The 19,079-nt window shown below is 35.4% G+C and overlaps 1 protein-coding gene across 1 annotated transcript; it reads right to left on the bottom strand.

Annotated features, from left to right (window-relative positions):
• LOC109705992 (benzyl alcohol O-benzoyltransferase-like) lies at nt 7,977-9,751 on the bottom strand. The gene is made up of 2 exons (XM_020226809.1): nt 9,178-9,751; nt 7,977-9,039 (listed from the first exon to the last, which is right to left on the bottom strand). Exons 1-2 carry the CDS (start codon nt 9,625-9,627, stop codon nt 8,074-8,076), a joined length of 1,416 nt encoding a protein of 471 aa, XP_020082398.1. The 5' UTR covers nt 9,628-9,751; the 3' UTR covers nt 7,977-8,073.

Consider the following 19,079-nt stretch of genomic DNA (forward strand, 5'->3'; position numbering starts at 1 on the left):
CTAATTAAGTCTGTCTATATTAATTTAATTAGTAATGCGCTCATAAACTTATTTCACTAATAACATCAAAAGTTTTTTTAAAAAAATCAAAAGTAAGAAGTACTATGGTAAAAAGTGCAAAATTTTTTTTTGACACTATCAAACCATTTTGAACGGCTACCTCAACCATTCAAAATTTTAATCGTTACTTTCTAATTTTTTAATTCAACACATTGGCGTCAAATCTTTAATATATTGCCATTTCAGAAATCGTCGGTAAATATGTATATTACCATAATAGTAATTAACTGAAATTTTAAAGTTCAAAAAATTATTATACTAGATTTATAATTAAATAATTTAAAAATTAAATAATATGGAATTAAAATTTTAAAAGTATAGATAGCTAATTCATAATCAAATCGACAGGTAAGTTCTTTACAATTTTATCGAGCGATAGTCCTACCCGTAACACTAGCTCTACACGCATCATCTATCTCGTAACAATTATATCTCTTCTTTTTTTTATAAAAAATTGTTTAATAAAATATTTTCTTCTATCGACATTTTCTTATATGAAAATTGGGCAAACTTCATGTAACCTACCCATGCCTGTTGTGCACTTTCTACATATTTAATACATGTATTTAACAGTGTATCAACGTTCTGTTAATGACTTATCGACTTCTATTTTTATCTTTTCCGCTTCTCAGTATTTGCTATCACTTACACTATTTTGTTAAGATATATACTTAAAAACCTCTTCAATATTGCCCAGCCCTATGTTCTATAAAGTGAGTCACTTTAGTAACTTCTTTTGAGTTTACTAATTTACCACGGAGTTTAACCCAGAATCATAAAAAATAATAGTTACGACTTCAATACTGTTAAGGAATAATATAAATTATTGGTAGGCTTCCCATCATATTGAATATATTTAAAATTCGACAAAGTACTATTGTAAAAAATGTGATAACTACAAAAATATATTTAAAATTTTTTTTCAAAAATTTGATTATGAGAAAATTCCATCAACAGCAATTATAAGTTGATAATCAGAATCTTTTTTCTTCTTCAAAGTCTTCTTCGATAGAGATAATCAGTATTTATAGGGTTCCATCTCAAATATGGCAGTGTGGGTAGCGGTTGCCATATATTTTTACCATGACATGATGTAATGTGAAAAATAAGTACAGTGGTGTTTGGAAGAGAGAAAGAGAGAAGTAGAGACAGAGAGAGAGGAACTATAAATGAGATGAAAGCATTCATGGCGGTTATGATAAGTAATAAGCAATGCATTATGATAATGGTCTGAAATAGGACAAGACTAAGAGGCAGAGTCAATATCATTTTGAATTCATAGCAGCATAGTGAGACATTTTCTTTTTTTCAACTTATAGAATGAAGAAAAAATCCGCAAACAATCATCCAATCTCATCATCTCTCCTACCCTTTTCCTTCTTCTCTCTCTCTCCTCTCTCTCTCTCTCATCTCTCATTCTCTCTCTCTCTATTCTTTTCTCTCGTCCTCTCAAAACACCCCCCCCATTTCCCTCCATCTCCAAAATTTGCTCAATAATAACTACATAACATTAGTCTTTATGATAATAAACAACAGTAACACCACTGCGATTATAACGCTAAAATTATTAGATTAGATGCTCATGCATATGCTCACTCCCCACCCATCTTCTTCTGCAGCAAGCAGTTGCGCTTATCCTCACGCGGCAGCTACCGTGCGACGACGACCCCAGTAGTCGCCTCCGCCCGACCGCACGACGTCTCTGCTGCAAGCAAAACCCACACCGTCGGCTCGACGTGCGCACGGAGTGGTCGAAGAATAATGCATGCAATTCTCATGCGTTTCTTACCTTACCATCGCACATTTGTTCAGAAGAGTTATAGAATCTTGGCACCTTCATTCTACGTATAATAAATTATATCCATTAATGGCAAATTCTTTATATTAATTATTAACCGTTCCACTTAAACAAACAACAAAATTAATTTACAATCAATAAATAATATAAAATAATATCCGAAACCTTGGCGAGCGTTGACGAGTGCCGAAGGCGATGGGTCTTCTTCTCCGTAATCCTCCTACGACGGTGTAAAGGTCAGCACTCGCCAGCACGCCCAAACCAGAGGTTGCGAGCTACGAACTCATCCCAATTAACATTTTATAAATACCAATAGATTCAAGAAGAGTAGACTTTTAATTACTAATGACGCAAAATAAAGAAAGACTCTGTAGAATATTTCTTTATTACACTAACTCTGTTTTCGAAAATTATTTAAAAATTTCCCTTACTTAATCAATCATAATAATAATAATAATAATAATTATGAATTGTTGAAAAAGTTGCTTTAAATTTCTATTCATATCCCGTTAAGAGCTTCAAGCAAGAGTTATTAAATTTATACATGTATCGAGATCAAATTAGCCGTGGATTCTTGGATCCTCAAAACATCAAATGTACTTTTTATTCATTAGTAATATGTTAATCTTATATAGATGTAATTTTTTGACAAACTTTAAATAATTTCCTTATTAATTATGCATTTTTTTATACTTAATATTTCGTTAATTTAAATATATCATTTAATTTGAGATATTCTGTAATTTTATTTTTTTTTATTTTCTTTATTGATTTTTTTTTGTTAATCTGTACAAATTAAAATCTAAAAAATATTAAACTAAATATCGATCAATCCTTAATAAAATATCTGAAATTATTTTTATTATATTATTTACATAAATATTATATTAAAAAACTAACAATACAAAAAATTAATATAGAACAGAATCCTTAATGATATTACTTTAAAAAAAACTAAACCAAAAATTGAACATTTATAAGTACTAAAATTGAACCAAAATAAATAAAACAATCATAATAACATACAAAATCAAAGATGCTTCTCTCTAAATTTACCTGTTCTACTTATTGTTTTTATTAATATTTAATTACTTAAATTGTGTAGAATATAACATTTATTTAGATCAGATACTATAATGTTTTGAGTTTAATTTGTGGATCTTGAAGATAAAAAAAAAATAAATAGATCATTTCGTATGCTATAGATGGTCATCTGAGTTCAGCAGTAGCGTCAAGCACACCGTGTGCGAGGCAGAACGAGCATTCGCCTTCGCAGTCGTGCGCAGTGGCGCGCGGCGCTCTGACGGTTTTGGGAGAGCAGAAGGCGATGGACTGGGACGTGGATTAGCTCACGAGCGCGTGCCCGTGAACGCGGCATCCTTCAGTGAGCGACAGCCGCGACCTAGCACCGCGCAGTGACCCGAGCTCTCATCTCCGTCTCTCCATCCCAGCCACCTCCCCTGCTGCACTAACACACGTCTACCGCTGTATTGCTCATAACCTTTGCTACCCTTACCTTCCCCTCTCCTCTCTTTTCCTCCTCCTCCTCCTAATTTCCTCTTTCTCCTCCTCACTTGGACCCTGTTACTTCTCTTCCTCATCAATCCTCTATCTGAGTCCTCTATAGTCCAAGTCTACTCCTGCACTGCGTCCTCCATATATCATCCTCAAACTTTCTCCCTATCTCGCCACGCTCCAGCATCGCATCGCCCCCACTTCCCATTCACTGCTCCCCCCTCCCCCGATCGACCGCCATCACTCCTCCACCCTGCGAGCCGAAGTATAGAAGCACCAGTTCACAGTAGTCCACGGCGAGCAGCGCTCCGTCAGCGCGAACTTCCCTCGCTCCGCGCGCTCTCGCGCACCACCCGTCCACTCCCGCCCTCGCCGCCGCCGCCGCGCTCCGCCCCGTCCGGCTCCGCCGCCCGGCTCCTCCTTGCCCGCAGGCGAGGCGAATGAGCTCGCAAGTCTTCTTGCGGGTCGGATTCTTGATGTCACGGCGGCGTAGGCCGATCCGTTCGTCTCGTCCGTTTCGTGACTCATCCGGAGTGGTGTCGTCAGTCCTCCGCTTGTCTTACCTGCTAGCAGAGCAGGGTCGAGTAGAGAGGAGGAGGGAGGGTTGCAATGTCGTCACAGCTGTTTTCGTTTTCTTCGGAGGAGAGAGCGAGATGGGTTTTGACTCCAATTATACGAAGGGTGTAGCATGCGGTGCTAGAAGAGAAGAGAGAAGAAGAAAAGAAGGGAAAGGAAGAGAAGGCTCCCCTATCTCTGTTCTCTGTCTCTTGTCTGCTGTCGCCGCTTTTTATTCTCTCTCTTTCTCTCTCATTGCCTGTGTTTTTTTCGTATATCATAAAAAAAAATTTCTTTTCTATTTTGGTGTGCTTACTGCTGCTGCCGGGATCTCTGATTGCAATGGGCTGTCGAGCAGGGAATGACGAAATAATGAAGGGAAAGTGAAGAGGATGAATGGGCTTTGCATTGCTGTCTGATTGCTATTCACCACGCCACAATTTCTACTTTTTTTTTTTTTTTTCGCTTTCCACTTTTAAATATGTAGATAATCTATAAAATTTATTTATGAAATTATAAATTATGTTTGATTATTTTTTATATTTTAATTTCCATCCTAACTTTGATATGAACTTACTTTTAATTTTAACATTAACTAACTATTTAACTAATTTTAGTTGTAGTCAAACTATAAAGTTTACTAACCAATCATAATTCTTTAAAGATAAACATGCGTTTTAATTTTAAAGTCAAAAATAATGCTGATCATTAAAATTAAAAATTGAAAATTGATGTAGAAGTTAAAATTTTACAGAATAAATAGTTAATTAAGTGGTCCATAATTTAATAATAATATATGCTCTTATCTTAATTAAATCACAACTGTAAAATCGTATCTTGTCTCTTAAAAAATGTTTAATCTAAATTGCAAAAAATGACTCGGAATTTAATTTTCAACATTCTCTTACATGTAATGCTAACATAACAGTAACTCAAAGCATTATAAATGACAAATGAAAATTAAATCAAACCTCCTAAAACAAAAGCAGAAAAAGATCAAGTTCTCTGTCATAACTTCCACACAATTTCATCTAATACATAAGATGCCGATCAACTTAAATGGTAAACTTACAATTCTTTGACTGATTATTATTGATATTATATCATTACGTACAATACAAATTTACATATAAGTCCATATTCTAATTGCCGAATTTGCATTAAGTAAATCTTATAGTATACAGTTTTTGTAAAAATAGCAATCGTTTATTTTACAGATTTGACAGAATTTCAAGAAAAACCCTCAATTCTCTTTCTCTCCTTCTTTTTCTCTCTCTTTTCTCTTCCCTCCGAAGAAGCGATGGAGGCAGAAGATGAGGTGGAAGCGGCCGCCTATTGCTCCTTCCGGGCAGGCAGCCCACCTCAGACCTCTGTCCTCGCCCTCGCCCTCGCCTGCCTCGCCTGCGCACTGCTTCTCTTCCTCTACTTAGCCTCACACGCCAGATCCCTGCATTCGACCCTTTTTTTTTCTCTCCACCTCCTTCACCGCTCGACTTTCTACCTAACGGTTTTAAAAGTCTCCAACTTATCCTCTTTCTCTCCTTTCTTTTTTCTTCTCATTTCATTTTCTCTTATATCCCCCCATCGCCCTCCTGCCAATCTCACACGTACTGAGCACACCACATCCTTCTTTTCCTCGCCTTCACGCGCAACGCAGTGCGCAGGAACCAGAGAGGCTCGGAATGCGAGTGAGAGTGAGCAAAGGAAAAAATGCCAGAAAATAAAAGAAAATTAAAAGAATAAGAATTAACCATACACCCACTTATTTTTTACACAAAAATTAAACAGTCTAGAAAAAAAACGACTGTGAGTGTGTGATGTTTCAGAAAGAATATTTATTTTTTAGAGAAAGTTTACAACTATTTTTAAAAAATATTATCTCGTTTGATAATGAAAATTAACTTTGAAAGAAAGTAAACTCCTTTGCGAAATTACACTTTTTGGTCAAAACTTACAACTAGTTGGCCAGAAAGAGAAGAACGAAAATAGTATATTTTTACCAATAGTACAATTTTCATTCAAAAAAGAAACTTTCATCTAAAAAAGTATATTTTTTGTTCTCTAATGAGTTTCAATTTTCTTCTAAAACTTACAACGTTTTCATAAAACAGCGGCCATATTTTCGCTTGTAATAGATTTTATAAACATTCCTTTGAATAAAATTCATTTTTTTCTTCCATCTTTCATTTTTTATAGAAATAAGTAATTCTTTAGATATATTACTCTTTATATTTTTTATTCTTTTATTTTCTGCATATTTTCTTCTCCGGACTCCAGCTTCGACCCCCCTTGCTTCGAATTCTCCTTCTCCGACCGGCATGTTGTTCTCTCCACTAGACAGAGGAAGAGGATGCGCTTATCCTCATTACGCCTCAGTTCTCTTCCAACCTACGTTCTTTAGAGATACAAAAATAAAAGAGACGAAAAAAGAAACACGAGATAAAAAAAAGCAATATTATTGGTCAGTTTTCTAAAAATTCGACCCCGAATCATGAAAAAAATCTAAAAAGACGGCTACTTGCAATATCAAACTAAAAATTTATGCAACATGCGCTATAATTTAGCAGTTACAAAATATTGCGCTGTATGGAAATAAATCATTCTATCATTTGCCATATCTTATTCACTAGTCATCCTTTATAATAAATAAGAAATAAACTTTCCGTTCTTTCAAGAAATCTCTCATATTTAATAGCAAAATAAACATATAGGAGTCGGAACGATCGCACCACGGACCAGACTTACCACCATCAGCTCAAATTACGGCTTTAGAATTACAATCTTAACCCCTAAATTTAAGAGTCTATATCTATGCGTTTTGAAATTATTCCGACTGATTCTCCGACGAGCCATAATTATCGAGATTCGAGCAGCTACGAGCCACTATACACCGCGGTCCGATTGAAATTTTGATCTCAGACTCATCCTACTCGTTTAATTCATATTAGATATTATACATTTGATAAAAAAATAATCTAATAGTTCAAAGTATCAAAACGATTATATGAAAATACATCGGCTAGTATATATCAAGAAAAACATAACTTATATACGTTCAATATCTCAATCGTTCACTCTTAATATTTCTCTTCCGCTCACTTCATATTATTCTTTCTTAATTTATCACGGCCCAAAAATAAAATAAATTATATAGAGTAAAAGTATGATGAGCTATCAAATCTCTCTCTTTTAAAAAATAGCATAAAATATGTTAGCAGTAATGAAAGGGAGAGTAATGACTAATGAGTGCTTAGCCACAAAGCAATCACTTGTTGAGCTGTACTTAGCTCATAAGCAAAAGCAGTGTTGTGATAGAGGATTAATTTTAAGTAACAATTAATAGAACAGGTGGTTTGGAGGGAAAAGGTGAGGAGAGAATCTGATGTTTTGTTTGCATGTGAAAGGTGGTGGATTTGATACAGAGTTGTGAGTACATATCCCACTACCAAAGCCATATTATAATAAGGAGAATATATATATATATATATATATATATATATATATATATATATATATATAGCTGTACTAAAATAATATTAATAGTATAATATTATTCACTCTGTAACCATGAAATACCTTACATTGAGTGGATGGTTGATATAATAATAATAATTTTAAAAAATAACAAAGTGAATAATATATAATATTAATGATATAATAGCTAAACTCTCTTGCTCTCTCTACACACACACTAGTTGGCTTTTCCGCGTGCACGTCATATTGAGCCCATATATTAAACTCGCATGTCAGTCACAGTTACTCTACATGTCAGAACAGCAACATTCAACCATAAATCCATATATTGCGCAGGAGCATAAAACAATTTTTTTTGAACATTATGATTTTTGTCATAAAATTATTATATAATATCAACTATAATAATAATATATATTATTTGGCATGGTACAACGAGCCTTAGGTATAAATCTCCCATGATATTGCTGTTAATATATTCTTCCTTCTCTGGTTTTTTTCTTTAATTTTTGAGAGATAGATAGTAAACTATCATATTATTTTATTTAATTTTATTTAAAAATAAATTTAGTTGAAAATATAAATTAAACTAGAATTCAAACTTACAATCTCGAATACCAAGATCAAATTTTTTATCATCTACACCAAAGACACACCGTCCTTTTCCGGTGTTAGAGTCTGGAGCTTATGCCCGTGCTGTAATATTCCAGTCCTTGTGTAACCCGACTGGATCTGCTCACCCTAACTCCACCAATCACTTTTGTTAAGCTCTCCACCTCCGCACCAAACCTCTCCATGGCTTCCGGGGGCAAGCAAACGGGAACCGTGACCCCTAATTCCTCCCCTCTCTCATTCCTACGCAGCAAGTGAAACGTCCCCAGCGTCGTCGAGGCGGGGCCACCGTAGACGGGCCTTCCCCACCCGATCACGTCGACGCGATCCAACCCCGCCTTCGTCAAATCCGTAACGAGGTAAGTCCGCTTCGTCGCGAACCTCGGCCGTCCCCGCAGCACCATCAGGTCCGCCGTCGACCGCAGGTACCCCTCCGCAGCCATCACTCCCTCCTTTGCTTTCCTCACCAGCTCCAGTGCGTAGTCATACGGCTTCCTGCGCAGCTCCCCCGCCGTCGACGACGCCACGCCGAACATCAACGCGTTCCCGTAGAAACCCCTCGGCAGCGGAGGGTCGCTGCCGCCTTTGCCGCGCGCGTTCACTACGAACTGGAGGCGGACGTCGTCCTGCGGTCGGTATCGGAGAGCGGCCGTGCGGCACCGCCACACGAACGCCGCGATGAGATCGAAACGGGAGCAGCAGTTGCGGAGATGCGGCGGGGCGGCGTTTTGTAAGGCGGCGATCTCCTCGGGGCCGAAGAAGAAAGCGCGGTGCACCAGCGCGTCGCGGGGAGATATCACGTCGTCGCCGGGCAGGGGTTCGTACTCCGGGTGCGCGTACGTGATGCGCGGCGGGGTTCGCGCGGTGAGCAGCGCCCTCTCCCACACCGGCAGCACGGCCGGGGCTTCGGCCCCGCGCGCCAGCTCGCCGAGGGCTGTCATGAACTGCGAAACTCCAGGTGCGTCCGCGATGTTGTGGCATATCTGCAGGCCAAAGACGAAGCCGCCGCACTTCAGCCGCGTCACCTGCATCGTGAGTATAATAATATATTATTAAATATCATTCTTCATTGATAACTTAAATATTTTTTTTTTCTTTTAGAGAGAAAATAATAATAACAATAATAAAAAAGAAGAACAGCTGTTGTCGATCGATCGGGCAACCTGGATGTAGAGCAACGGGCGGTCGACGACGTCGGCGGCGGAGGTGTCCGGAAAACAAAGAAGCTCGTCGGCGCAGGGGATGGGCGGGATCAATGCGGGTCCGAAATCGTCGATAGATACGTCGGCGTAGGCGTCCACGAGCACGGCGCCCTCGCCGTTGCAGTCAACAAGGAGCTTCCCGCCGGGGCCTCCTTGATCACGCAGGCGGCCGGCGATAGGGTAGTAGAAGACGAGGCACCTGGCGAGGGCCTCCTTTACGGCTCGGGCCGGGTCGTGGCCGGCCTTCGAGGGATCGTGGCGGTAGAAGAAGAGGCCCGACCGGTAGAAGCGGAGGCTCGGTTGGTCGTCGATGTCGGACAGGGCCTTCAGCTCGCGGGGCGTGGGCTTAGCCGGCGCGACGAGCACCGGAGCTTTCCGCTGCGCAGCAAAGACTAGGGAGGAGGAAGACATGGTGTGTGTGTGTGTGTGTGTGTAAATTATCTATCAGGTAGGGAGAGATGGACCGACGAAGGGACTTGGCTTGTGCTATACTGGGTTGGATCCTGTTCCGTATTTATACGAGAGATGGACGCACTATTGGTCGTAAGCTTCTGAAAAATTTGACTTTTTTAATCGCCGTCGTATGACCAGATATAAGGGTTCACCCATTAATATTATGAATTTATTCAAAATACGTTCCCACACGGCATACGACTTAGAAATAAACAGTTATTTTGTATAATATTATACTCTCCGCAGATTCCATGCACTCAATATTTTAGCTTTTTTTTTTTCCCTAATATTTCTTTTAATTCGAGCTCATGTTTTTTATTTGTAGGACAAAAAAAATCTTGAATTCAGATATAAAAAAAGATTAGATATGAAACATTAAAAATATTATTCTGTGATGATTTAAATTATGTATGAAACAACCAATTAACTTAGAAACAGCAACACCAGTCTTACAATCCAAATGAGTTGTAATCTTAATTACAGTCTCATTATTTAAGACTTAACTTCTCTTCGCTAATTTCATCGCCTTCTATTTCTTTAATATTAAAATTTTCTAAAAAAAAGATTATAATTCTTAAAGTAAAAAAAGAAAGCAATTATACAATTTTTTGTAATGTTTTATATTTTATTCATTCAATATATAAATTTGTTTATTTGTTAGACACGATATGTGTTACGACCGAGGAAAGAGAGGGATAGGGTAGATGGAGGAGATAGAGCAGAGAGGGAAAGGAGGAGGAGAAGCAGAGACAAGGAGGGCGGCAGCGATAAGATCGAAGAGAGTGTACTTACCGGGTTACCAAGTAATGGGTTTGGTTACTTCAACCGATCCATTAAGCATCCGACTCCGGAAGGATCAGTTGATGGCGGTAAGGCTGTGGAGGGGCCCAATCCAATCTCAATTAGATCAGGCCCATCGGAACCACTAAGTATAAACACAATTAAGCTGCAGTCCTTGTTACTGTACTCTTTTTACATTTTAGTCCCCATATTGAGGGGTATAAATAGTAGCAACTACCTGTAACAAACTATGATAAGTTTTGAATAAAATTCCCCATTCTCCCCAACTCTCTCTCTCTCTCTCTCTCTCTCTCTAGCTCGTCTTCCTCTTCTCTATCTCTCCTTCTTCTTCCTCACTCCAATTCTATCTCATCCCAAGCACAGATCCATTCTCCATCGAAGCTCTCGATCTCGCACAGCTGATACCCGATCAGTATTCGATTGAATACTGTTTATCATCATCTCCAATCCACGATCCTCGGTTTCATCCTCATCAGATCGAGGCATCGGATCAGGTAAGCCGATTCTTCACCCCATTGCGCCATCCATCAATCCATGATTGGGTTGCGCGGTGGTCGGAATCATAACAAGTTGGTATCAGAGCTGTTGAGATCCCAGGGATCGGTACAGCGCAGTCGCAAGGGCTCCGGTTTTGCAAAACTGTTGAATCCAACGTCGACACAGCTTCCCGAGTTGCTAGGATCGCCTCTGGGTGAACCTGGACAAAGGGAGCCGCTGTAAGAACCGACCCCGGTTCTTGAACTCACAGAATTGGCTGGGAAATAACACGCCCACCATCTGTTCGAGTTCCCACCTGGTGCCTGCAACACTCTTGCAGGTGGATCCAGCTAACGATTGAGCGACAATTGGGTCGGCGAGAGGTAACCGATTCAAATTCGTGAGCAAGGCGATGGCCGAGGGAACACGTTTGAAGCTGCTCGATGAACATGTTCACGTGCTAGAGAAGCAACTACAAGAGTTAGCAGTGGGTAATGAGAGGAAGTTTGAATCACTGGCAAGTCGGATGGAGGCGATACGTACCGAGGAACAGTCCCATTATGACGAATGGAAGAGAGATTCTGCGAACACCTCCAAGAAGCTGGAACAAATTATGGATCTGCTGAAGAACATACCACAAGCATCATCAACCAAGGGAGTTACTTCTTCAACCAGTCCAGAGGAACGAGGTATATTACCAAACCCATCTCATTCTCATACAAAGGAAGATCATCATATACAATCTACTATAAATCGATCCGGTTCTCAATTTCCATATCCCAAATTAGCTTTTCCTATGTTCATGAATGACAACCCAAGGAGTTGGGTGAGAAAATGTGAGAGGTACTTTGAATTCTATGGTATTAAGGAGCATCAGAAGATGGAATTAATCGCTATGCATTTGGATGATAAGGCTGATACTTGGTTTCAAGGATACCTGGCAGAGAAAGGAATGGTCAATTGGGTAGATTTCTCTGAAGAGGTTTGTAAACGATTTGATACTAAGGGATTAGTGGATAATGTGGAGGAATTTAACAAATTGGTACAAACCGGGACAGTAGAAGAGTACCAAGAGCAGTTTGAGGAATTACGAGCGCGGATCCTTACCACTGATTCACAATTCTCCGGAAGTTATTTCTTATCCAGCTTCTTAAGTGGGCTAAAGGAGGAGATTAAGTCGGCCGTCAAGATGCTCTATCCCCGCACATTAGCGCAAGCTTTTGAACAAGCTAAATTGCAGGAACAAACCATTGCTGCTATGATNGTTTTATTATTTATATATTAATATTTAATTATTTTATTTTATATTAAGTATTATATATATATATATATATATAATTATTTTTTCATGCATTATATATTTTTTTAATTTGTATTGAAATTTATACTATTATTAATTAAAATTATATTGATATCGTTACATATATTATGAATAAATTATATAAAATAAATTATTATTATATATAGTAAAATAAATATACTATTGTAAATTAAATTGTTATATAAAATATTATTATATTATAAATTACTCTAAGAAATAATTTTATAAATAAGTTTATATAAAATATACTAATATAAATTAATTTTTTTATTTTTAAAATACATTTAGATATTATTTTATACTTTTTATTCAAACGTTATTAAAGATATTCTATCTTCGAATTCATATTTATTTATTTATTTTTAAAGAATGACGTAATTTTCCGAAGGTGCATCATTTCTTAATTACTTAATTATTTTCTTTTACCAAAGTTGGTTGGTGGTGCCACGGCGACTTGGTAGGTGTGGAATTATTAATAATAAAATTCCAGGACAACGACCGTGTCTTTTATACTGGCTATATATATTTTTTATTTTTTTATTTTATCTTCCGCAGCTGTAGTTTGACTTTGAGTGTGGTGGAATGTGATCCAGATCGTGGGCCCGCCAAATCTTGCCACGTTAATAACTTGCTAAAATCGCGTCTCTTTTAAAAACTATAATAATATCCTACTTACGTGGCCTACGCAATGAACTAATTAAAGTTTTCTATCATTATTAACTAGTAAATTAAGATAACCGCACATTACGAAAGATGGATTCTATAAAAATAAATAAAAGAAACAATAAAAGTAAGCCAAAGAATAAAAAAATATAAATTAAAAAAATAAAGAAGAAGCAGCAGTAGCTACAGTAAAAACATAAAAAATAAAAATATAAATAAAATAAAAAATAAATAAGAAAAAATTATAAAATTAATAATTTATATTTATAATAGCAATAAAAGTTAAGAATTAAAATATCATATACCTCATAGCTCGAACCACAAATTGTAATTAATTAAAATATAAGCTCTAAAGCGTTACGTTTCTCGTATTCTAAAATGTCACACGTCTTATAGTTTGATAACCAAAAGTGCAATTTACTTTTTTTATATTTTGATTTTATTTCAGAAGAAGACAGAGCTAAGCATCGATCAGTTTTATTCGATCAATAATTTTATTCGAGAAAAGAATATGTTACACAATCTAATAAAATTTAAAATGCCTAATTGTTAAAGTTAAAAATCGACCGATCATATTTTTAATATTTTAAAATATTTTAAATATGAAATTAATTGTTCATCAGACTATAAATATAGCATTGAAATTTGATATTAAAATCAAAGTAAAAATGTATAGTATTTTTCTAAAATACAAACAAATATTTTAAATCAACTATCGAACTTTTCAAAATTTTATTTTTACTATCTAATCTTTTTATACATTAGATTTGAGTTAGTCAGTGATACCTTGACTTTAAAATTTGAATGTATTTTTTAACTTTACAGTTGCAACTATATTTATTAAAATAACTAATTAAATTAAACTTTATCAATTTTTTTATTTTTTATTTACAATCTATATCTAATTAAAAATATTATAAAATTAAAATTTATATTTAATATATACAGTCTAAACTATTTAAAAGTCATATATAAATAATTATATATTATAATAAATTTTTATAATGAAAGAGTGAAAATTAGATTAGATTAAAAGAAGACACTACAACAGAATTAGGTTATAGTGGTACATATTTGGAACATTTTTGTGTGTTCTATTTATGTCAAAATTTTAAAAAAAATCGACTAATGACTAAATATAAAGCCCAATCCAACAAAAAAAAAAAGTTATTCTACTCAACTCACCCCACCCAGCCCATTCGGCCCGATTACAAACAGAAAAAAAAAAAAAATCGATTACCATTTCCCCTTCTCCCTTACTCAATCTACTGAAATCCTAGACGAATATTCCTTCCTCTCGTCCTCCTCCGCCACCGCAGCAAACGAGATAGAGTTTCGGCGATTGCTAAATGCTTAAATAAGCGTTGATAAATTAACAGCACTCTTTTTAGATTATAGCGACACTGTTTAACTGTCACTATATACCTTGCGACTCCACTTATAGTAACACTTTTTAAAAGTGTCGGTAACTTAGCTAGTAGTACTTTTTTTGACATATACCAATATTTAAAAATATCGCTATAAACCGTTTTTATTGTAATGAGAGTTTGATTCCTCAGTCTAGACTCTAAATCAGTGAAGGGAGTGAAAAATTAAAATAAAAAAAAATAAAATAATGGACTCTTCCCTACCCGCGTCACCGACAAGTGGGCCCCAAACCCACCCCTAGGGCCCAACCCCAACTCCAACCCCAACCCTCCCTTCCTTTCGCACCCCGCAGTGTGGATCCCAACTCCGGATTCATTACGTGTGATGTAATAGAAGATAGATGATGAGACTACAAAGTCTTCGCCACTCATGCAATCAATTACCAGTGCAGACATACGTCGACTATAGGTCATCTTGAAATAGCCTTCAGGAGAACAATTCTTTAGATTAAAATGCAAAAAAATTTCTCATAAATACTCTTTTTTAAAATAAATTTTAGAAATATTTTTAAATGGTACGACATTAATCGAGAAGGCAAAATGATTAAAATGACCTTACTTCTTTTATAAAACAATCGTTTTTAATATATTTCTGTCTTTTTAAAGAATATTTTTAGTATAAATTATAAAAAATGGACGGAATAGTGACGGAACCTTGACAGAGAGGAGCTAAATGCAACAGCTTGAAATATTGAGGAGGTAAAATATATATTTTCGAAATTTAGAAAAAAAAACGTTAAAAAGTTAATATTTATAACAAAGTTTTCTGTAATTAACCTTTTTTTAATTAAGGGAACTAAATTTCTAATTTTTTTTGAGAATTAAATAACTTTAGCCACATAAATCATTGATAAATCATCGGATTTAATAGTTGAAGCTATTTTGCAGCAAATGCTAATAACTGATTAAACTATAAAATTTAACAATTTTTTATCATAATTAATTATAAAAATTAAATAAAAAGTTAAATATAAAAAATATTAATACAAAATAAAATTGATGAGTTTATTTCAGAATGACATTTTGTTGAGGCGGTCTTCGTATATTTCGACCTTATTTATCTGAGAATTTATATTAGGCTGTAAAATTGTTAGTTTGCCCTCCATTGAGGGACTGGTAGAAGTATAGGAAAAAGTCTAAATTGTAATAAGTAGTACCATATAGAATATAATCCCAAATCAACCATAAAGTGCTATGCATAGAAGAGAGAAGTCTAATTAGAAATAAAATAGCAATTTTATATTTATATAAGGTTTTATATTTTATGTAATGTAAAAAGTTTTAGATAAATGTTGTAAATTTTACATAGAATAATTGTAGTCGAAAAGACTTGCTTGTAATACAGGAAGACGGACAAATATATATTGAGTATGGCTACTATACTTTTACGAGTATAGAGTCATTCATACTTATAAGTCGTTTTCGATAATAATGTGACGCCCCAACTTCCTAGGGTGTCACCCATCCTAGAACTACTTTCATCCTAGCACATTTAACACTTTTAACCTCTTGGGTTTAACACGTCTCTTAACCTCTTAGGTCTGGCCATCACCGAAAATGTTTAAGCCGGTTTAAGAGTTTTAGTCTTATTATATTTTATATATAGGACTATCTATGGTCTCACATTCTCCTCTTTTTAAGTCTTGACGTTCTCGTCAGACTCAAACTCACAAATATCAGGCGATGTGAGATTCGTCTTGCTAGACTTGTCATTCCGACAGACCCTGACTTAGCTGAGACTCATCTCATACTTTCGGCTAATAATCGGCTCTGATACCAACTATGACGTCCTAATTTTTCAAGGGATCATCCATCCAAGGACTATTCCCGTCCTAGTACACTTAAGGGGGCGTTTGGATTGACGTATTTGTAGATTCAACGTAAGTCAAGTGTAGTGGTGTTTGAGTTTCCCTGAAGTGTGATTATTTTTTTGTTGTTTGTTTTGACGTAACTCGTACCGCCTGAAAGTTAAATTCAATCACTTATGTTGTTTGTTTTGATGTAACTTGGTGTTGGTAAAATTAGTTTTTTGAATTTCGTTGTTTGTTTTGATGTAAGTAAGTGGATCTCATTATCTCCTAAATATAGTAGTAAATTTATCACTATAAAATTTAATCTATTATATAATTAATTTTTTTATTATTATTTAAAGATAATTCTAATTTATTATAAATAAGGTAATTCTAACCCATTATAAAGAAAGTAAAGTTTAGGTTTTACTGTTTAATAAATTTTTTAGAGGAGGTTGAGTGTAGTGAAAGTCAAGTTCGACACTTGAGAGGAGGAAGTCGAGAGTAGATGAAGTAGAGCTCTAACGTAACTTGAGTTACATTATATTTTTTTACTTACATCAAAACAAATAACGGAAGTGATGGAACTTGAGTTCCATTATTCCACTTACACCAAAACAAACGGGCCCTAATTCTTTTAACCTCTTGGGCCTAACCACCACCTTAATAATTTAAATTGGGTTACAAGTTTTAGCCCTATTATATTTTATATATAAGACTAATGGGTCTCACAAATAAAACTTTCGAATTGACGATTCATACCGTTAAATATGATTTAGAATATTTGAAACTTTTAGAAACTAAATTTCATAAAATTTTGAAATTATAATAAAGTCTATTAAACGGACATAAAATTAACGGTCAAAATCAAATGACCTCCTAAAATTAGAGGATCAGATTCTTTAATTTAAATCAGAGTTATTAATTTTTATCTAGATAGTGAATAAAATTTTCTATCAAAAATTCAACTAATTTTAATTGTTTACACTGTTAAACCAGCAATTATTTTTTATCGACTGTTAAAACTTATCAACTTTGAGATTTTTTGATCTAAGATAAATGATTTCGAAAATTATGAAATTGGATGTTTAAAAATTTCAAATGCCCTATATAATATTTAATGGTATTGATTGTTGGTTCGGAAGCTTTATCAACAAAAACGACTTATGAGTATGAGTGCGATAGTACTTATAAAAACATAATAACTGAACTCTTTCTCTCTATATATATAATAACTTTTTTTTGTTTTTGTTTTCAGGTACTGTGCATTTTGTGAATGCCAGCAATAGTTAAATATAACTAACTCTACCTCAAGTGGTAAAAATTTGAAATTTAGTTATTTTATATTTTCAATTTAATTTATTTTTTAAAAAAATAATAATAACATGTCATCTTTCTCTTTGGGGAAAAAAAAAAGAAGCAAATATCTCTTGAGATTCATCCCCCACCGTTTTGAGTTTGTAAAATATAATTTCTAATTTCTGCTCCAATAATCAATGGACTCTTCTACGCCTAACAGTGTATGAAACAGTATTAATTATCACTGACCGGCAACTTATAAGCTAATTGATTAATATATTTAACTCTTATTAAAAATTAAAATACGCTCGAAATGAGAATCCATGAGTATAATGTGGTGGCTACAAACTTCGTAAGGATAAAAAATAAAAAATCATTGCATCGTCCAATGAGACATCACGCGGTACTCACCTGGACACTAGTTCCTGCCATGCTTTGAGATTCGGGACAAAAGAAAGATTGGCGTGTCGCGCGTGTGGTTTTCACCAGTGTATCGCCGTGGCACAAGTTTCCGCACCAAGAGAACACGTACGCCAACAGACCCACGTGATCCGAATCAAACATCACGGGTTCAAATTAAGATTGGACTCTTATTATACTCTAATGACTATATATGGCATCTACCATGTTAGGTATTACTTATTAAATATAAAGTGTAATGCATTATGCATGTGGTGCACACTTGCAAACTATTTTACGATTAAGAGATTTATACAAGTTCTTTTATATATATATATATATCAATATCATTTAAATATGCACATCAAAAGAATACAAAAAATAAAATAATTCTGCTTGCATTTATTTATTGTTTTTAAAAATAAAGCATGCAACATGCAACATGCATCTTTGTTCTTTTTAAATCCAAGGAGCATTATTAAATGGTAGCCCCTTCCGTAACGAGACAGAACAATTTATAAATCTAACGAATTGTCAAAAATAAGAACCACGAGGGGCAGAACATGTGCAAGGTCAAAAATGGCGAAGCATATGTGGGGGGTATATATGCGTCCGTGCGTACGTACATGAGTTACACATGTCGTAGGAAAAACACTTACAGGGGCAAAAAAATAAAAAACAGTACTACAACTACAACAATCCTTAGCAGAGAGGATATGTACTATGGCCTATGGGGCCGGGTAGCATTCGGCTATATATAGGGTGGCATGGAGTTGCTAAGATGCATGCAAGCATATATATACAGCGGAAGTTCATTTTTAAGAACACAGCATTAGAAAGCTAGCTAGCTAGCTATAGTACGTGTACTTTTGCTCTTCAAGTTCTTAACCAACTGCGACGATGAAGGTGGAGGAAGTGCTCTGCATGGTTGGAGGAACCGGAAGCAACAGCTACTATGCTACTGTCTCCAACCTCCAAGTCTCTCTCTCTCTCTCTCCACATTTTTCCTTTTATATATACATATAATATTAGTTAAGACAAATTAAAAAAATACTTTAAATTATTATTGATAAGTCTGCATTAACATTTGATTGTCAGCATATATATTATTTACCGACCGTCCCTAAAGCAAGTGGCAAAGGATTTGGTGATTGGTATCCGAGATCACCTAAATTCGAATCTTAGTTGATTCACATTTCTTGCTAAGTTTATTTCTAAATGAAATAAACGAAG

This window comes from Ananas comosus, linkage group 2, assembly GCF_001540865.1.
Source record: "Ananas comosus cultivar F153 linkage group 2, ASM154086v1, whole genome shotgun sequence".
Classification (NCBI taxonomy): Eukaryota; Viridiplantae; Streptophyta; class Magnoliopsida; order Poales; family Bromeliaceae; genus Ananas; species Ananas comosus.